General features: G+C 36.2%; 1 protein-coding gene across 1 annotated transcript; it reads right to left on the reverse strand.

Moving 5' to 3' along the window:
- Positions 1–2,708: 2,708 nt before the first annotated feature.
- LOC134801502 (ubiquitin-conjugating enzyme E2 H) lies at positions 2,709–22,264 on the reverse strand. The gene is made up of 5 exons (XM_063774113.1): positions 22,090–22,264; positions 13,636–13,712; positions 10,853–11,020; positions 10,208–10,336; positions 2,709–8,332 (listed from the first exon to the last, which is right to left on the reverse strand). Exons 1-5 carry the CDS (start codon positions 22,140–22,142, stop codon positions 8,148–8,150), a joined length of 612 nt encoding a protein of 203 aa, XP_063630183.1. The 5' UTR covers positions 22,143–22,264; the 3' UTR covers positions 2,709–8,147.
- Positions 22,265–22,390: the final 126 nt, after the last annotated feature.

A 22,390-nucleotide genomic window follows, 5' to 3' on the forward strand; every position in this document is an offset into this window, starting at 1 on the left:
CTACGCGGCGGACTCCAGCGGTGGGCGGGGCTTGCAGGATTTGTAGGACCCAAGAGGCATCCTACTTGGTGTTGTAGGACGGCACGTGGGCTTAAAGCCCCCCATTCACACTCCTACCTTGTAGTCCGACTCGTTGGGTAGGATTGTGTATGGGGGTTGCGGACTACGAGCCGTCCTACAAACGGCTAAACGGTAGGAGGACGGCTCGTAGTCCGCAACCCCCATACACAATCCTACCCAACGAGGCGGACTACAAGGTAGGAGTGTGAATGGGGGGCTTAAGGCCCAGCTTGGACATTGAATTCAACAACCGGGAATCATTGGACATCGATAACAAGTAAAAGATATATATATTTTTTAACTTTTGTTTATTACTTCTTTATCTTCTCTAATTCTAGCTTTGCTGTAGTCTGGTAAAGGCCTGTCCAGACGGAACATTTTTTCGCACAATCTGATTAAATTGTCGATTTAAATATTTGGCGTGGACTCAAAAACTAAATCCGCTTGCCTTGCCTATCCCACTTTATTCGATTGTGTTGTGACCGATTGAATCAGAAGATGCGAACACAAGAATGCCAATTTTCGACACTAGTATACGCGATTGGAGGCATTTTTTATTTATTCCAAGCTCCCGATTGTTATCATGAATCTAAAGGCCCCAGTACACAAAGGGCCATCGCCGGCCACTCCAAGGGACGCATTTATGCGTTAGAGGGACCAAGTGATATTGCTATCTCATTCTACCGCATGGCTGCGTCCCTTGGAGTGGCCGGCGATGGCCCATTGTGTACTGGGGCCTTAAAATTCGTGATTAAACTTTGTACGTGTGGTACGCTAGATGAGATTGACGCCAATTATTTTTTTTATAATTGCCAATTTGATTGTTCCGTTAGGACTGATCTTGAAAAAAAACCGGGCAAGTGCGAGTCGGACTCGCGCACGAAGGGTTCCGTACCATAATGCAAAAAAAAAAACGAAAAAAAAAAGCAAAAAAAAAACGGTCACCCATCCAAGTACTGACCACTCCCGACGTTGCTTAACTTTGGTCAAAAATCACGTTTGTTGTATGGGAGCCCCATTTAAATCTTTATTTTATTCTGTTTTTAGTATTTGTTGTTATAGCGGCAACAGAAATACATCATCTGTGAAAATTTCAACTGTCTAGCTATCACGGTTCGTGAGATACAGCCTGGTGACAGACGGACGGACGGACGGACGGACGGACGGACGGACGGACAGCGAAGTCTTAGTAATAGGGTCCCGTTTTACCCTTTGGGTACGGAACCCTAAAAAGAAGTAATTAAATGAAATAATAAAACACGGACAGGTTGTACACGGATGGGTTAATCTACACATGGGTGGGAAAAGGGACAGAGGATCTTCATCACTTTCATCAGTTCAATCAAGTTCAATTTTGACCATTTCCTATAAACCGGCTTATAATATAGAATTATGTGACAAAAAAATATTTTTAATACGAGTCACTCACGTAACTTGTCATATTAAATAACGTGAGTGACCCGTGGAAAATAATGTTCGAGTTTGACGGGAGTTATATTCTTAAATGGGCCATGGCCCTATGCTTCATCGATTACGCCAAAGCGTTTGATTGCATAGACTGGCAGAAGATGTTTGATGTCCTAAAGGAAATGGGTATTCCTGAACATCTGTCTTTTTTGGTGCAAAACCTATACCTCGACGGCAAATCTCGTGTCCGGCTGGAAGACATGGAGTCCAATCCCTTTAAATCCGGGCGAGGCGTTAGACAGGGTTGCATACTATCCCCGCAATTATTTAACTTGGTCGGCGAACACATAATGCGCAGAGTGCTGGAAAGTTGGCAGGGTGGTATCCGTGTTGGTGGTCACCTAATCAGTAACTTGCGATTCGCCGATGACACGACCATAATAGGCGCCAATGAGACAGAACTCGCCACATTTCTGAACAGGGTCGAATTATTCAGTGCGCAATACGGCCTCCATATCAACCGGAAGAAGACAAAGCTGATGTTCATCGACAGAGCTGGGCAGATGCAGAGGACGGGGGAACTGCGTGACCTGGACTTGGTGGAAGACTTTGTCTACTTGGGCTCGCAGATATCCAGTAACGGAGATTGCATGAAGGAGGTCATAAGGTCACAAATCGCAAAAGCAGCAGTGAAGCGCTTGGAGAAGATTAGGAGAAACAGGAATATATACCGCCACACGAAAGTCCGACTTATACGCACCCTTATCTTCTCCATATTCCTCTACGCCTCTGAGACATGGGTATGGAAGCCACGTGTGAGAGCAAAAATAGACGCATTCGAGATGTGGTGCTGGCGCAAAATATTGGGCATATCCTGGATGCAACGCCGCACCAACGCGTCTATTCTCGAAGAGCTACATATTACCACCCGGCTTTCAACTACATGCTTCCAGAGAATGTTGACCTTCTTTGGCCATGTGGCCCGCCAAGACCCGTCCAGCTTTGAAAAGCTCGTTCTGGTTGGGTGCGTTGAAGGGAGAAGGAGTAGAGGCAGGGCTCCAACTCGGTGGTCTGATGCCATACGCGACGCTACGGGCGTCAACATCCAGGGGTCAATACAGCTGGCCCAAGACAGGGGGGTTTGGAGAGCGGTGGTGAAGAACTGCACTCCTGATGGTCACGACCCTCAGCCTTGAGGAACCGACTAAGAAGAAGATATTCTTAAAATAAAACGAACTCCATAGTTTAAAAATAACGTAAGTTTATTACATGTAATGAAATAAAAATAGAATAAAAACGCTTTATTCTCTCATGTACAACCGCTATGGGCGGGACACCATTGATTTGATTCTATTTATATAGCGATAAAAAAGTAATTGTGACGTGATCATGACCATAGACAAATACCGCCATTTTGAGGTAGAATTTAAAGCATCTTCACAATTTTAACCTTTCTCCTTAAAGCCGCATATTTTTGAAGTATAATTTAAGGATATATGATACATATCTATAATGAAATGCGACTGCCCAAACAAATACATTTTTTTTTTGTAAAATAAGTTTGTTTTGAACACAGTGCTTACAGAAAAACAACCAAAAGACATATATAATATAATTAATTAATTTTAATAATTAATATGCAGACTTTAAGTTCCTTTGTAATAGGATCACGTCAAAATAACTTGCATTGAGAAGTTTTTTGGTATGCGCCAGTGATATTTTTACATTTTTTACCATGTAGCAATTTTGCAAAAATCACCGCTAAGCAGAGAAATTTAACATAATATTTATGCGCCCAAAAATCTTCTCAAATCCGCATATTGATTGTATAACTATCGCTTAGCGTGCAATCCAAAACCGGGTCTGGCACAAGCTCAATAATATGTATTAAATACCAAAACAATACTGCCAACCCAACTTTCACAATAAAAACGAGAAATTTTCTGTTATCTCCTTATACCAAAATATATTATTATGGCTTGAGTTATCATTTCAAAGATACAATATGTCTATATCTATAATATTCATATATTCTTCGTGTTATATCTAAATCGCTTACCGGCAGGAACTATCGAACTAATGTTTGTATTTTTAATGAAAATATATATTTATAGATCCGGTAATTGGAGAAACACAAATATCCACACAAAGCTGTAAGTTTTTAACATATTAGTAGATTAAATATGTCAAAACTGATTAAAAAAAAATATACAAGTAAATAGTTTTATTGGAGTTATAACGGAAAATATATAACGTCATAATCATGTGTTATAATCTTATAATAGAAATAAATTCCCTATAATATTGTAAAAAAAACATATTAACGCCATTTTTTGACAAATAAACTATTTGAAATGAAAATTAGACAATATTATTCAGAATACCGACAGTTCCTACCAGTGAACTTAATCTATACTAAACTTATTTTTACCGACGATTGCAACACTTATAGTTCGCAACATGTCATATTAGAGATCTGTTTTGTAATGTTACTTAGTTTACAGATGTCCTTCTTCATATTTGGGCAAAAACCTGCATTGATCATAATACATTTTACAAAAAAATATAAAACTCAATTATAAGTAGTGTAATAATAGATGATAATATTTCTTTCACTATCAATCTCAACATATTAAAATAAGATAAAAAGTTAGTAGTAAACATTCAACTTGCTTTGACGTATTGATTTATTTTAAGTACTTATCAAACATAACTTCAAAAATGCATATTACAGGTATCATACCTTTCAGTTTAAAATTGACAATGTCATAATAAAATCTATGATCCATATTGATTATTTGTTGATGTGTTTTTGCCAAGAACGACATCTGAAAACACCAAACCTTTTGGCAGGACCGGCGTAGCTACTGTCAACTGTCAAGTCATACAGAAATGCTACCTATTTGGTGTAAGCAAACTGTTAAAAGTTAAAATATCTTACAACACCACCCTGACTCTTATTATGAAACCAACAAGACTATTAAATGTGCAACAGTGCTGTAAAAAGGCCTATAGCTGATAATAGCCTGAAAAATGTTATTTTTGTCAAATGCCTAGTTCATACTAAAAATTAATCTTTTAGGTTTATTTTCTGTTCGCCCCCTATTAGTTTAGCACGAGCTATATTTTTCAGATTTAAGAGGTTAATTGCCAATTTAGGGAACAAAAACTATATATTGGTACTGTGGCACATATACTTGTCATGTTCCATTACTGGGATGGATGGGTTCGGTTCTCAATCATCAGGAGACGTTGTAAGTCTTAAAAAATTGTGCTAACAAAACAAATATGTCTATTGTCGGAACGAGCGATCACATAAGTACTGAATGAATCCCCTCACCACTGAATTGACACTTTAAAAATCGAGAATAAATCACAGATGTTGATTTCGCATTTCATAATCACAACAGAGTCAAAAACAATAGACAAATGTTGCCGTAGAAATTATGTCAAGGGAAAAACACAAAACATGACACATCGTTCGTTTAAAAATTAATGCTACGATAAAAAATATTTAAATACCTATGAGATATAAAGTGATGACTGTAGTCCATGACGGGCTCATTAGATTTAAGTTGTTTTATGCTATGGGGACAGAATTTAAGATATTTACAAAATGCTACCTCGCTCACTCACGCGTGTTATAACTTGAGTTTTAAAATGTTTTTTAATATGAGTATGTTATCATACGCATTTAAAATCTAACGTTTACATGTTTGATACAAGACACCTACGGAAAAATTCAAGCAGTTTTTAATCCAAATTTAGCCTTTTACAATAGGTCCAATTTACGTTATAGTGTTGTTTTTGCAATTAACAAATATGTATTAAAATGGATCAATTAATGAATCATATTTATCTAAAAGATCTTGCCAATACAAACGTTAAGAATGAATGCAAGATATAAAACAAAATATAATGTAAGTATAGATGGTCAAGCAAATCTTGTCAGTAGAAAAAGGCGCGAAATTAAAATTTTCTATGAGACGATATCCCTTCGCGCCTACATTTAAAATTTGCCGCCTTTTTCTACTGTCAAGATCTGCTTGACCATCTATATATGTATTATAAATTAACACGAGTCACTCACGTTTTAAATTTGAACGCTTGAAAGCGTGAGTGACCCGTTTTAAATGTACTTACTTAATATGTCAGAGTCTCAGCGAAGTTTTGCATTTAAAATATTATGTATAGAATTAGACCAAGCCTGTAACGATTTTGATAGCACACGCAGTGCAAGTGTTGTTTTAAATGTCAAACTTCTATGAAATTATGACGTATGTATAAATAACACTTGCACTGCGTACGCTATCAAAATCGTTGCAGACTTTTCTTTGTCTAGCTCAAGGCGTTTATATAAGCAAAAGTTGACTTATTATAGATTTTAGGACCATTATAAAAGACAAATTTGTTTAAAAATGTGCCTAACTCAGCGCTACATAACCGCACCCCTAAAGTTAGTTACACCGAAACTTGTGAACACTTTATTCCCTATTCATATTGCCGCTAGCCTAAGAGCAGGACAAAAGACAAGCCGAGCTATGAATCAATTCTTAACACCGATAACTTTAAAACACGAAGTCGAACAACCCTTTTACAACTTTTATTCGAGTGTTTGAATCGTCGTCACTTCAACAAATGCAAACTGAATTTTAAAGTAATGACGACTATTGTAAATTTTTAATCCAGCAGTGTGTCTACCATGATTGTACTTTTTAACTGATTTCAATTCCAAGAAGGAAGAGGTTCTGTACTCCGTTGTGGCTATTATTTATTATCACCGATTATATTATTATAGTCTCTAGTAGTACCTATGTTGTAAGTGCGAGAGTGACCTATCACACGATAGACGCCAAAAGTAAACGCATCTTATCGATACTGGGTATCCTGATGTCAGATATGTATGTTCATTTTTATTCAGGTTCAACATATTGAGGTTGACGATGATTCAAAAATTTACTCTGTGTCGTATCTGCTACCAAAAGCGTTTGTATCTTTTGTATAACAATCATGACCATCACAGGCCTTAGTCAAAACCGATGACATCATAGATTCTAAGATCAGCTGTTGTAAAAAATGCTTAAAATAGGCTACATTTAGGATATTTATAATGTGAGCAGCAAATTGGTAAGGTTTAATAGGTGATCATAAAATCGATGATATATAATAGTATCTAAGATTAGCTATTGTAAAATGGGCTTGAAATTTTGGATTTTTATTATGTGAACTGGTCGCCCTAAACTAAAAATGAATTCTAATCACCTATAAACTGAACTCATTTTAGTATGTTTCAATAACTGGCCACCTTATACTAAAATGTATTTATAGGTGAATAAAATTCATTTTCACTTTAGGGTGGCCAGTTACTAAAACCGGCCAGTTGCTGGCGAATTACCCTATTTAAAAACATAATATTGGTAATTAAAGTCCAAACGATTTTTGGCAAATTTTATGGTAGCGAACACGACGACAGAGTAAAGACATATCGATTCAAATCTGCAGGCATCATCACAATTTTAAGAAAATTTGCATTTTATTGCCGATTTTCAAGATCTAGAGCTTCTCTTTTTAATGACTCTATTACTCTGGTAAATAAGGAATAAATGAGTTATAAAAAAAAGACGCTATTAAAATCAAGAGACCATTCGGACTTCAATTTACGGTATATTTCACAAGATATTCTTATAAACTTTTTTGTGGCTTTGAGTCTTAGGCCTTTAGGACGAAAATTATAAAATTTAATATATTTTACCAGTAAATGTCTATCCCTCTGAGGTCTGTTGATTTTTATATCAAAATTATAATTGCAATTGAGAAGCCACATGACAGACATCGATATATCACGCGATTTAACATTTTACCAACCATTATTAGAATTATAGTTACAGCATTAGTCGTTAATAATAAATTGATAAGTTGGACTAAAATACAGTTTACGAATCAACGCAGCACGAGAGCAAATGCTGACACTTATGGTCCCCGAAAGTTATCATTTCAATACAATTTGTAAATATTTTAGGTTATAAATTGTATTGTACTGACATGTCTTTATTGATTTCTAAATCCTTGGACCATAGTCCCGTACTGACGTTTTTCATCGCTAAAACAGCAAAATTCGAAATTCAAACAGAGCCGATCTTCCGAACCGATTCCAAATTCAAAACAGCTCCCGAAACGTTTCAACGATCCAAATTCAAACAACTTATAGGTGAATTTCAAAGTTATTGTACATAGTTAAGGCTTTGACTCGTCTACATTTTAACGAAAAATTTTCAATACATTTACAGACCGACAATAGGTACATATTTTTACAACAACTTTAGGTACATATTAAGCCGCATTCATATGATGGTTCAAAGAGCAAATATTAATACTTTCAACTGCCTACCTTGGTCGTTTACAACCATTTAAATGTAACAATATTCGTTTATTCTACATATATTCTCGTGTAGAATATTTTCTTCTTTTTTTATTGTATTTCTACTTTTTATTATCGAACTGCATATAGGTAACATTAAATAAATCAATTAAAATTGCAGACGAACATTTCCCTTAACTATGTACAATTTCGAAACCCCCAACGTTCCGTCAGTTCTAAATTCATAAACCTAACGGCAGCCGACAGGCGGCACGTGCACTTGCACGGCGGCAGTGAGCGAGTGTGGCGACGCGGGCGTGCGTTATAACTCCATGCCGTGCGCCTCGTCGTCGCTGAAGTCGCTCATGGAGCTCTCGGTGTCGGACGCGTTGTTGTTGGCGGCGCCGTTGGACTTGTTGGCTGAGGAGGAGGCCGGCGCACCGCCCATGCCGGTGATAGCGTCTTTTTCGAGCAGAGCCTCTTCTGTGGCGAATCTTCTCACATAATCTGGGGAGAGATTTAGTTTATTTTACTATAGAACATCAATCCGTCAATTACATGAACGACTACGTCTACGTCGGTGCGGTAGGGGGTTGAAAGAGCCCATGCAAAGTGTGGTTAGTTACGAGTTACACTAATTGACGCAGCGAAGGTGTTAAATTAAAATTGATTTAATTTGAGACGTAGTCGAGATTTGTTATAACGGACCCGAGCACCATTCGATTGATTTCAATTTGGAACTTTAACCCTGTAATTTTAAGATTCCTTAATATGAAATTGTCGCATATAATGCTTAACCAATTCGCCAAATCAAAATGTCTATAAACTCTCTCAATTCCCTTTACAAACAAGAATCACAGACAAACAAAGGAAAGGAAAGGAATACGTACACACGTTAAACGTATTTTATAAGGGCCTGTTTTAGATTTAAGCTAGTTCTTAATTTCGTTTAGTAGTACCACTGTATATATCTTGATCTTGTATGTAAATAAATGATCTTTTATAATTGATAATAAATTATTCCAACATCTTGACTAAGTCACAACAACAACAATTTTATATTTAATATTCATGTTTATTTTAGATTAACATTTGTAATGTTTTGGCTTCTTAGCTATAAATAATAGATGTAATGAACTAATGAATGTATAAATAACGGTTTACTAACGAATGGGCCAAAAACGTTTCCCAAAGTATCACATCCCAAACTATGTTTCCCAAAAAAATGTTTGGCAATACAACTCATCGCAATTTTTCAGTTAGCAATAGTCTATTTTGGCAAGTTATTGTTTAGCAAATAATTACTTGGACAAGTTTAATTTTACCAAGTATTATTTAGTCAAATGTATCATTAAGCATAACATATTGCATGGCATAATTGGCATACAATTTACATACCAACGGATATTTATTTTTGCTTTTATTTGAAATACTTAATCCCGACCTTGGTTTTTTTATCATTTTGGTTATGTTTTACGCATACGGATGTAATTAGTTGAACCATAAACAACATAAACATTATAATTTTTAAGAAATAACGATTTCTATGGGGGTCGGTGAAAGATTATTGTAGAATGTAAATGGTGCACTACCCACTTTTCAAGTAGCATTTCGTTTCTGTGAGGGTCGTAGTTCTAGCCTAACCTAACCCACTTCTCTGATAGCAGTTCGGTTCTGTGAGGATCGCAGTTCTAACCTAATCAAACCCACTTTTCTAGTAGCAATTCGTTTCTGTAAGGCTCGCAGTTCTAACCTAACCTAACCCACTTTTGTTCGGTTCTGTGAGGATCGCAGTTCAAACCTAACCTAACCCACTTAACGGCTTTTTTGGAATATAATATTAGCCAATAAAAAACGTTTGCTAAATATTTTTTTGTCCTAACAACATTTGACAAAGTAAAATCATGCCAAGTGATAATTTGACCAAATAAATTATATGCGAAGTGTAACTTTGCTAAAGGTTCCTTTGGGAAATGAAACTATTGCGATAAGTTTATTTGGAAGTGAAATTTGGCGAAAGGTATTTGGCCCAAACGAAAGTACACCATAAATAACACCTGTTTACGTCAATGGTTAAAAATATTCCCACCAAAACACATTAGAAAATACGAGACTAGAGAGTAGTCAAACTCTAGTCAGAAGGGTCATGCCTGCACATGACGCATAAGGATAATGACCCTTCTTTGTTGGAAAGCCACATTTATCATCGAAGCGATATCACCGATGGTCAGCAAATAGATTTAAAATTCAATTCAAAATGTAAAACTTCAAGGTAGTCTCTTGGCCGGCTAATTTGGCTGGAACTGGGAGTTGAGGGGTTATGGGCCCAAATCTCAAATCCGTAAGGAAAGGCAACATACACATTTCAAATATGACACCGACCTGAAACTTTCTTCTTGTACTCTTCAGGCTTGTGCAGGTACATGGCGGCAGCGTCTCCGTTCAGCGGGTCTATGGGGTTCGGGTACGTCAGCAGTTGTGGTAGGAACGACTCGAATATGTTCGACAGATCTGAAACATGAAGGATTTGTTTATTACATGGTTTATTTAAATAATATTATTTTGCATATGGAAGATAAATCAATGCTTTCCGTGCCGACTCATGGGAATTATAGTGTCAACAGTATCATATTGCATCAGGTGTGACAAGGGTCAATCGTTAAAAAAACAGGTTGATTAATAGAATAGAACGTGACCTGGAATCAAAGACATGACCTGGTTGTAGTGGGCAGAATATTAGGAGTCTAAGTTTAATGGTAAAATCACTTTGAAAGTCTTCATTCGATATACTCTGCTTCAGTGGTTGAAAGTGCGAAAACAACATATTGAAGTATTTACCAAAAGTGTGAAAACAAAATATTGAAGAAGTATTCACCATAGCGCGATCTAGGGCTGCTTGATAACGTCAAGAGTCAAGACACACAGTGCTTTATACCTCGTCCTTGTTGGGATGATAAACCATGAGTATTGTGTAGTGCCATATACTCTGCTTCAAAGTGCGAAACTATGCAACGTAGGAGTATTTACCGTAAAGTGCGGTCCAGGCCTGATTGATAACGTCCAAGCATACAGTGCCCGATACCTCGTCGATGTTGGGATGGTAGACCTTGTTCATAAATCCGATGGAGGGCGACTTGAAGGGGTAGTGGTCGGGGAGGTGTACGCGTACTCGCCACACGCCACCCTCGTATGGAGCTGGAAATATAAAATGAAAGAATTAAATGTTAGTTGAATTTTTGACAGTTTTTTCGGGCACACTCAACTCGCTCGACAGAGTTACCAGCGACTAATGCGATTATTACTTATTATTGCCTGCTCTCAGGGAGCGGCGCGAAAACTTCGTAATAACACGCAAAGCGTTGCAGTGTTAGTAACTGAGGACAAACCATTTTAAGTATACAATCGACGCTTCTTCAATTACAGGTATGCTCGAGTGTATAGTGAGCATCAAATAAATAATGACAATCAAATTGGTCAAATACAAACACACTTGTGTTCAGTTTCAGGTGTTAGCATAAAAACAGAAACACAATAGGATCTATTTATGCTGTATTTAAAAAAAATTGATAAACATTGTCTAGACAGATTTATGGGCGTATTGACACTGAAACCAAGACTAAAGATGGGCATTAATATAGCGGTTACATCGGTATGCCAATTCGCATTCTTTTAGACGATTGCGTGTAACGTAAATAACGTAATATCGCACCGACTAAATTTTAAGCGACATTCTTCCTTTCTCCTGGTTAAGTAATTGTCTAACATTTATTTAACGTCAAAACTGAGAAGTGAAAACTGGGAAATACTGGTACTTTGCCTTGTTATGTGTTTGTTTCTACAAATGTTTACCAAAATGATAATTTATCACCACGCGATTTTGTTTGAAACTTATTGGTAGGTACTTGTTGTTGTGGTTTTACACTTGCAATTAACAAATGTATTGATACAGTCATAGTGTCTAACATAATCAGTCTCGTTAGATTGGATTTGCTGGACGTTTCGCAAGAATTCTCAAAAAGTTTTTTTTAAATAACGTGTTCAACTCTAATAATGTTTGCGTGTACAAAATGTTTTCGTATAAAAACAGACCTTAGGACGAAGGTGTTTATTATTATTCTGATTCAAGGTCGTTGGTGTTTATAAGCGTAAATACTAGTAACGATACTCCAATACAAATGAGACGCTTCGCGATGTAAACACCAAAATATCCTTAAAATAACACCTTTTATAAAAACGTTCAAACAGGTCACTCACGTAACGCAAGTAGACTCTAATAAAGCGTGAGTAACCCGTGTTGATATATTAAAATGGGTCACTCACGCTCAATTTATTTAATATGTATCGAGTCTCAACTCTCAAGTAAGTTTTGTAGTAAAATAACTACTATTAAAATTTGTTATCAAAGAGAAAGAGTGTATAGAGATTTATTGTCAAAGTAAAATATGTAGTCACAGTGTATTTACTGACATCTTTCGACAGATTTGATTGAATTGATTGAAGTGAATAAATGATTGAATTAGAAAAAAAAACTTTTAGAATGCCATTTGACTTTTTGATATTTAACAAATTTAACACATATCTGTGAAAGAATGAGGATAAAAGTCAAATAGCGTTCTAAAATTTTTAAACATCTGTCGAAAGATGGCAGTAAATTCACTGTGACTACATAATTCACTTTGACAATAAATCTCTATACACTCTTTGTTATTATATTTAAGTATTCAAATACAGTAAATACTTAACCCAAAACAATATGACTAATCGCGTGATCGCACAATATTTGTGCGAAATGATAATGTAGTTATCTTTACATTATCTGTTACATTTAAAACCCTGAATGGTTTGTTTCCGCATCAATGAATCGCCGGTCAGTGGGGCGGAAAGGAACAAACGAAAAAAGTTGTTTGTGTGTATTTTTATCAATTTATTTTATTACCGGAAAGTATTACTTCCGAGGCTGCATTAGACTTACTTATTTGATTTAGGCTCACAAGAGCTTAAAGGTTTAAAGATCTTTGCATTCATCCAGTCACGCTGCGCGATTGTTACGCCATTTAGGGTTCTAGCTAAACTGGACATTCCATAGCGTAAGTATTGAACAACCAATTTAGCTAGGACCATAAATGGCGTAACACTCGCGGAGCGTGATATGGTACCTAAAACAATATTGCCGAAAAATCTTGATGTTTTGATATTACTACTTTTCTTATATATTCTTCATAGATTAAATGGGAAAGCGATCATCATGGACCCGTTATACCTACCTAGTTGGTCAATTTAAATTGAATATAGTGTCAGACCGAAACCGGATATTTTGCCGAAAAATGTTTTTTTTTGTGCCGAAAATGGATCCGTTATACCTAGTTGGTTTCTCTACTACAAGAATTTGAAATCGAATGACTACAAAGGAATGTCAAATGGTTAAATTTAATATAGTGTCAGACCGAAACAGGATATACTGCCGAAACATGTTTTTTTGTGCCGAGATCTGCAGAAATCTAAGCTTCCGCTTTTTATGCCAAGCTTGCCAAAATCAAGACTTCAGTTGGTTGGTTAATGATGACGTGTACAATGGGTTACATACAGCTGGTACAGCGGTCGGCAACAGGCGCCCGCGAACCTCTCGCTTGCGGCCCGCGAGCCACCCTGGCTATTTTGTATGTAATATTGACAAACGACAATGTCTGCTAAAGTCACAAATATGTATTACCAAAGTGCGGAACGCGTCAACTTCGTTAACTACTATGCCCTTGGCTGCTAAAAGGTTGCCGACCGCTGGGTTACATAATGATAGGATATGGATTACTCACTTCCTGGGGGTCCGAAGAATTTCACGCAGAACTCGTTGAGCCCGCCCAATATGGTCACCTCGTGCTTACTTTCAATGCTGAGAGAATTAGTCAAGGAAATTAATTATATTCAGTCTCTTTTCCCTGTAAATTGATTTGTGCAGTGACGTATTTCACTATTAGTACTATTTTTATTTTTTTTAATTTTATTTAAAACACAAACAGTCACATAACACAAATGGATTTGTAGTACAATGTAGTGTAGATGATTACAATGTGTAAGAAAACAGACCTGGAGGTTCAGTATTAAGTAAAAAATGTTAACATACATAATGAAAACATGAGCCATACCTACTTAAATTCTATCTACCAGTCTTCCAAACAAACTTAGTACATCTCCATATCACATGAACTCTTACGTTTACGTTTACGTAATAAAGAAAACAAAATAAAACCGAATACAAGATGGAGAGATGAGCTAAGAAACTTCGACAGATACTGGTGGAGAACAGCACATAATTGGAAGAGGAAGTAATGGGAAAAAACTGGGGGAGGCCTTTTCCGCACACGCGACATGCAAATAAATATATTAAATTGTAAAAACAATGAAAGTGTAAAAAAAATGCATTAAATAAAGGCTATTTACTATTACAAATAGTACTAATATCAAAGAAGTAACCAAAACTCAACAAAGGATACATCATTTTATTTACTTGTTTTATCACCTAGTTCATATCGCCACTTTGGGCCTCCATCATCAGATCAGCTAGTTATCAATAATACTGCATAGTGCAATGTCATCGGTGTTTCAGTATAAGTACCAAATTTGAGCTATATCGAGATTATCGAGTATCAGGAATAGTTCTAATTTAATGTCCAAGATTTTACCCCAAATAACATAGGTAGGTGAGTTAATATAGTATCAGGTACATATTAATAGGGCAAGGAGGCAAGAAAAATAAAAGTTTATTAAAACTGAACTCAGAAAACGGCTAAACCATTTTCTCGGGTGCAAAGATTGCATACAAATCACCACTTTACGTTAAGTAACCGCTTTTAAGTGACGTCACTGTAAAAAGGGTTCAATGCAATGAGTGACAAATGAAAAAGGAATCATAACGGAGTAATAAAAGCATGTATTTCTCGATGTAATTTTGAAATTAGTCATAGGTGCATTGTAAAAAGTACTAATATCGCAAAATTGTTATCGCCCCATTGCATTAGTTTTAAGAACTAGCTTTAAGAACTATTTTTAAGAATACGTGCTATGCCCTGTCAGGGTCTATGTGACACTTCAATAATCTGTAACAGCATATGTACCATGGTTGGCAATAAACGATTATGATTATTATTATTCCTTTATTCAATTAGGGTCTTAGGTTAGGGTTTTACAATGTGAGTATAAAAGTAAAATATAAAAACACTTACAAAACATTACAAAAAATATATAAACACATTATAAAATATTATTATGATTATTATGAAAAAAGATTCCGACTTGCTTGTCCTATAAACTATCTTATATAAGTTATATAACTGTATCTCTAGGTATTTAAATAAAAGTAAACAAACAATTTGTACATTTTCGGGTAGTTATAACATTTATTGGTTAACCAACCAAATAAAAAAACCGCCGGATCTGTTACAGAACAACCTGACTTTAACCTACATTATTTGATCATGTAATGTTTTCATCTACCCTCAAATGGCTCCTTAAGCCCAGTCCAGATTTTGTTTACTTTTATTTAAATACCTAAGATACCGAGTATAGCCCCTAGCCTAGGCGCTCGCTACTGGCAAAATACGGCTAAGAAAAGATAAGATAAGCGGTAGTTTTTCGTGTCACTATCGCGGAAGATAAGATTGCGGCCAGCTCCGTGACATCGTGAGAAAACTGAGGGTTGATGTCTGATCGATAAAGCTAATTGCAAGATAGATTACAGTTGATGTACAGTTGCCAGATATATCACTACTTGGAAATAAATCACGGAAGAAAGAATGAGCGCGCCGCGCAAATAAATCAAATCAATGACAATATTTTGATTTGTGTTATTTCAATTGGAAACGATACGATTCGAAAAAACAGAGACCAAGGCCTCTAGTGCAATGGCTGGGATCAAACCAGTGTACTCTGCATTCGGCCAACCGAGTCATGGGGGTATAGATCGAATTTTCTTAAGCACACGCCCCAGGTTCGCACGGGTTACACAAAATATTAACTAAAAAATTCAATATTATTTCTTTTTAACACACGTTTACAGATATAGATGCCGATTCTTCCTTTTAAGTTAAAAATTTGTGTTAGGAGGTATTCGCTCTTTCATACGGGGTTCAGCGCTAAAAATAAAAATAACATATAACTTAATGTAATCTTAAAATTATTATGTAATAGGTAATTTGCAACGCTAAGAAAATAACATAACAGTAGGTTATCTAAGTGGTCTACATTACTAACAAATTGTACACCTAAACTTTCCCCCAGAATCACTCTATTGATAGGTTAAAACCGCATGAAAATCCGTTCAGTAGTTTTTAAGTTTATCGCGAACATACAGACGCGGCGGGGACTTAGTTTTATAAGGTGTTAGTAATATGATATGCAATCTCTCACGGGCGCCTTTGCACCTTTGCACCTTTGCGCCAGCTGTAAGGTAAAACAGTATGGTTTGTACCTATCATATCAGGCCAGATATATCGGAGCGCTTTGGCTCAAAAATAACTGAACTCTAATGTCAGAATTTCACGTTGTGGTTTGTTATCGCGCTATACGTAAATCTGCGTAATTTCCCTCCAACCAATGGTTATCGCTGCCGCCGTCGTAAGTCGCTCAATGTCGTGGCCGAGCCGTAAGCACTTTAACCGATCCGAAATATCTGATTGCAACTGTGCAAGATTATCCAGCTGAATAATTTAATTATCATGGTCCTACTTTTTCCGTAGTCAACTAAGAACCCTTATAGTTTCGCCATGTCAGTCTGTCTGTCTGTGATGTCTATCCGTCCGAGGCTTGTGCTCCGTGCGAAATTATGAATGCGAAAGTTAATCTGTCTGTCTGTTACCTGTTCACGTTTAAACCGTTGAGCCGATTTAGACGAAATTTGGTATTAGGAGATAAGTTCGAGGCTCGGTAAAGTCGTTTTTATCAATCATCATCATCATTCCACGCAGACGAAGTCGCGGGCAGAAGCTAGTAGGTATATTAAATATATTAAGAACGGGTCACTCACGTATTTTAAGTAGAAAAACGCTACGTGAGTGACCCGTTCTTAATATATTTAATATGTCTGTGTCTCACGGAAGTTTAGCTAGTAGGTATATATTAAATAATGCATATTGATTGTCCGTGCATTAACTGCACGTGAACCAGGTAATGTTGAAAATCGATACGTCTGGGTTGTTGGCTCTGATTTGCGATCGTTCAAACGCTCTTTGTATGAATTAATAATGATGGCGGAAATGACATTTAATTTTTTTTCATGATGATAAGATAAATAATAAACATAAAAATATATTTTTTTAACCTGGACCGATAGAGTTACGATTGTGGAAGTACTTAAAAGAATAAACAAAAAGTTAGAGGTTATGATCACGGTAAAAGGAGGGTACTTATATATCATATTTTGGACATACAGCGGCAATAGAAATACCACATCTGTGAAAATTTCAACTGTCTAGCTATCACGGTTCATGAGATACAGCCTGGTGACAGACAGACAGTAGAGTCTTAGTAATAGGGTCCCGTTTTTACCTTTTGGGTACGGAACCCTAAAAATGGACGAACGCGGATAACGCAGCCACGCTGGCAAGAATGGCTAAGAGCAGGAGAGAGATGGCAAAGGTGGTCGCCGGTGTCAGTTAGGGCATGATAAATGAAGAAAGAGAGATTTTTTTTTAAACCCCCCACGTAAAAGGAGGGGTGTGGTGTTATATGTTTGAAGCCTATGTCAGTCTTTCTGTCCGATTTTTTTTACGGCAAAGCGAGTTTCCTTGCGGTATACTTAGCTATGTTTGATAAAAAATTATGTAACAATTTGAAGAAACATTTTGGCATAATTCGTAGGGGTTTATACAATTTTTAGTTTAAAAAGAACTTTGGACTTAATAATATATAAAATGTAAGGTATACATTTCATAAAATTAAGTAAAAATATCTTTGTGGAGTGCAAGGTGTGGCAGAGTGATAGACATATTGACATAACTTTAATAGTTATTTGTAGGTACAACAAGAGATCAAAGTTTGATATTTCTTCGAGTGCTTATTTTGAGTCCCGTGCAAGCGAAAGATTCTATAATAGATTCACGAGCGTAGCGAGTGAATCTAATTTAGAATCTTGAGCGTAGTAAGGGATTCAAAAGCGCACGAGATGTAAATAACTTTGATCTCGTGTAGTACACAAAAATTTTCACCCTAAGCAGTGAGAACATACCTAGAGGGACAGAGATAATAGAACCCAAGTATATCGAACTTGTATTAGACCCCGCATGTTGAAATGACTATAAAGGTCACTTGAATGTCATTTTGTCTCACTCAGTGAGCAAAATCGCATTTTGCTCACTGAGTGAGACACAATCAGTGAGCAAAATGCGATTTTGCTCACTGAGTGAGACAAAATGACTCAGTGAGCAAAATCGCATTTTGCTCACTGTTTTTAAGAAGCAAAGTACCCTTGTTCGAGCTGCTGAGGTGAAAAATAATACTCATTACCCAGGGTGAGTATGACTTGTTGCTTTGATAAAAACAAAATAAAACAATGCAAAAAAAAGGTAGAAACTCATTGATTCATTACCTATAATGATTATTAATGAGGCAAATAATGATTTGGCAAGGTCATTATTCTCCTTCAATGTCAAAAATAGGAGTCACTTATTAGTTTAAAACAGTACCTATGGTTAAAAAAAATAAAGAGTGACTATTCAAAAAATAAGATAGGGTAAATTTTCAATTACTGCCCACCGGCTAATAACTGGCCACCCTAAACAATAATGAATTCTATTCACCTATAAAATAAACAGAATTCATTTTAGTATAAGGTTTCAATAGCTAGCTACCTTATACTAAAATGAATTCTATTTATAGGTGAATTTGAATAGGTGAAATTTTACTACTGAGCAATAAATAGTAATAAAATCAAATGAACAGAGCAGCAACAAAAAAAAAAACCAGAGCTAATAACTTTAAATAAAAAGAGTAAACAGATGTTGTTTCACTTTCTCTAATTATGATCACTGGAACATTCTGTTAGAGCAAAACAAGTAACACATAGTAAAAAAAAAAGATTTGAGTCAACTAATATTATACGCCTGACAGGCAAATTATAGTAACACATTCATTTTATTATATAAGAGACCATCAAAAATATTGTGTAGGTACTTTCATTTTTAGGGTTCCATACCAAAAAGGGGACCCTATTACTAAGACTCCACTGTCCGTCTGTCTGTCATCACTGTATCTCATGAATCATGATAGCTAGACAGTCGAAATTTTCACAGATGATGTATAACAACAAATACTAAAAAAACCGGCCAAGTGCGAGTCGGACTCGCGTTCCAAGGGTTCCGTATATTACACAATTTTTAACAATCAGTGCCGGATTAAGATATGTTGATGCCCTAAGGATTTCTAGGTGCCCCCTCTCCCTCGGGACATCAAGATTACATTGATTTTTTGGTAAATTGAGAGAAATTCATTGCCGCGTTACAGCTGAGAATGGAAATCAGTCACATCATTTTATCACGAAAATTGACAGTGCCGCAGCAGTAATGTTGCAACAGAGTACCTAATGCTGTTGCAGTCGCCACCCGAATGTCACCTTTATCATAGCTTAGAAAGTAATAGAAACGCGAGCGAAGCGAGCGCGGAAATTTTTCGATATAAAAACGCAATATGATAGACAGTTGTAAATTTTTACTTTTAGTATGGAAATCAGTCACATCATTTTATCACGGAAGTTGACAGTACTGCAGCAGTAACGTTGCAATAGAGTAATGTTGCTGCAGTCGCCACCCGAATGTCACCTTTATCATACCTTATAAAGTTATTGAAAACGCGAGCGAAGCGAGCGCGAAAATTTTTCGATATACAAACGCAATTTTACTTTTAGTCCCAACCAGGCGCGAATCCAGGATTTCATACAGAAAAGGGATGGGACAGTTTTCTATCAGCCTAGCTTCACATAGGGCTCGATATTTCTTAGGCTTCGATATTCGAGGTTGTTTTCATGCATAAAATATACAAGAAAGCAGAGCTTGGAATTGAATTGGCGAAGTGTGAGAAAGGCAGTAGGCCTAGCTGCGAAAGAGGAAAGCTTGGATTTGGATCCACGCCCAAGTGTAATTAAGGCAGAAGGCCTCGCATAAGACCTAACGCCGAACCGCAAAAGAGTGGGTTGAAATCGAATCTATGCATGTAATCACGACTCTTCTACTGCTACCGATTGTTTCCCAAAGAATTACGCGCCATTATTTTTGCAAATTAGCTTTTGGACAGCTAAAAAAAATCGTGTGGTAAAAACGATGTGTCTGTCCCTAATTTTAAAATTTGTTCACCTTTTTCAACCTGGTATTTTGGTGCCCCTCCTGAACGTGGTGCCCTAAGCACGTGCTTGTTTTGCTTATTGGTTACAAAGTCTTTATTAATTCAACCATTAAAGTCGACGAGTACAAAAAACTTTAAGCTAGCTCTCAATTTAACATTTTTTTTAAACATTGTTTTTAATTTGACCTTACAATTACTCGTAAGTAGGTAAGACCGTTAAATATTTAAAATGATTATCTTATCAGAAAATTATCACCAATTACTCTAAGAAAACTACTACTCTAAGTAATCCGGCACTGTTAACAATGTATTTTTTATATGAAACGTGAGTGAAATCTCTTTAAAAAATCCGTAGGGGTCGGATTAAAAACTGTAATTAAGTCCGACTCACGCTTGACTGTACATTTCTAATAGGTTTTCCTGTCATCTATAGGTATAGACCTATTTTATGTATTTTTTTCAAAATTTTAGACCTAGTAGTTTCGGAGATAAGGGGGGGAATGGTCATTTTTTGCCTATTTTCTTGAATAACTTCTAAACTGTTGATTCGAAAATTATAAAAAAAAATTATTTGAAATCCTTACAATAAGCTCTTTCATTTGATATGTAACATGATATAGTTTGAAATTTTTTTTTTTCATTTTTTCATTTACCCCCCAAAAGTGGCCCCCATGTTTAAAATTCATTTGTTTACGTTACATGTCCGTATTCGGGTCACAAACTTACATATGTGTACCAAATTTCAACTTGATTGGTCCAGTAGTTCCGGAGAAAATCGGCTGTGACAGACGGACGGACAGACAGACAGACAGACAGACGCACGAGTGATCCTATAAGGGTTCCGTTTTTTCCTTTTGAGGTACGGAACCCTAAAAAGCATGGAACCCTCGATGGGCGAGTCTGACTCACACTTCTCCGATTTTTTAGTATTTCATTTAACAGCCTATAGGTATACTAATTTGCTTTAGAAGCTATTTTACTAGATTCAATAATGTATTCTGCAAGTAGGCCTCAATAACTATTTTACTAGTCAATAAAACATTTACAATCAAGTACCTAGCTATACCTACTATGTTTACTTGTAGTAAACATAATCCTGTATAATCCTTGTCTGGTCATTTTATTTCAACAGATTCTATGTATTCTAGAAGATAATAGCATATTGTGTCATTCAGAGCTGTTTATAATAATTATTAAACCATACATTTTCTTTGTTTGGCAAAATACCAAAGAAACAATGAACTTCACACTGACCCCAGTTTATTTGATAAAATTAAATATACCACAGCCATAGTAATTAAATACCCGCAAGGTCAACACACTGAGATAGACATAGACTATTTGTTTTTTTATTATTTTATCAATTTTTTTACTAGTGTTGACAAAGACATGTTACAAACAGCCAAGGGTGAGGCCACTACATAATTATTTCATTGTACCATGTAGGTATAAACTATGTGCAATTAGCATTTAATTGCGTGTAACAGAATTGACCATCTTCATAATCCGTTCAAGCCTAGGACCGTAACAAAAGTGTAGAAAAAAATGCGCAACTAAGACCGTGGCCTACTTAACGAATTACGAAATACAATATCACAATCTAACACACGGAAGAGCGCCGTGAACGCGCGACCGTAGTAATGTACGTGTTTATCAACGTGTTATATATAGATACGTAGGCCCACGGAGTCACACAAAGACTGCACGCTCTTTTGCAGATAAATAGTCTAAGGTCTAATCAACATTAATAATTATGTACCAAATGCTTTCCACACGATGAATCCTAGGATAAAAACATGATAAATTAATATATACACAGACCATATCGATTTTAAATAGGGGCTGTGACAATCAGCTGATGGCCCTTCAGGCAGTTATTTACATGGAAGCCCTCGAACGTAGTAGGGTGGCTAGTAATGACGATAACAAAGAAAGGATACAGTTTGATGACATCTGTGTCCATCCGACGTTTCCCAGCGCTCGGTGACGACATCTTCGTGATCTATTACTAATAAATCACAATATCGAACACGAACACCAGCACAAACCCACTCACTTCTCCGCCAGACCAAATTTCTCGTCCACTAGCAGCAGTCAGAAAAATAACATTGTAGAAAAACAATGGACACAAACCATAGACTAAATTTCGAAGGTGATGTGTAATGAGATTAGTGTTGCCCAATTAAAATTAGTTACAATTACTTTAAATATGTAAAATAATTAAAGATCCTATCAAAAACA

Source organism: Cydia splendana, chromosome 22, assembly GCF_910591565.1.
Source record: "Cydia splendana chromosome 22, ilCydSple1.2, whole genome shotgun sequence".
In the NCBI taxonomy this organism is placed as follows: Eukaryota; Metazoa; Arthropoda; class Insecta; order Lepidoptera; family Tortricidae; genus Cydia; species Cydia splendana.

What these genes read in the sequence shown, in the direction of transcription:
- LOC134801502 (XM_063774113.1), bottom strand. Translation starts at nt 22,142, where the DNA reads ATGTCGTCACCGAGCGCTGGGAAACGTCGGATGGACACAGATGTCATC. An exon ending in ATTCTTCGGACCCCCAGGAA is followed by an intron (nt 11,021 to 13,635) that starts GTGAGTAATCCA and finishes TTATATTTCCAG; the next exon opens with CTCCATACGAGGGTGGCGTG. An exon ending in GTACAAGAAGAAAGTTTCAG is followed by an intron (nt 8,333 to 10,207) that starts GTCGGTGTCATA and finishes ATCTCTCCCCAG; the next exon opens with ATTATGTGAGAAGATTCGCC.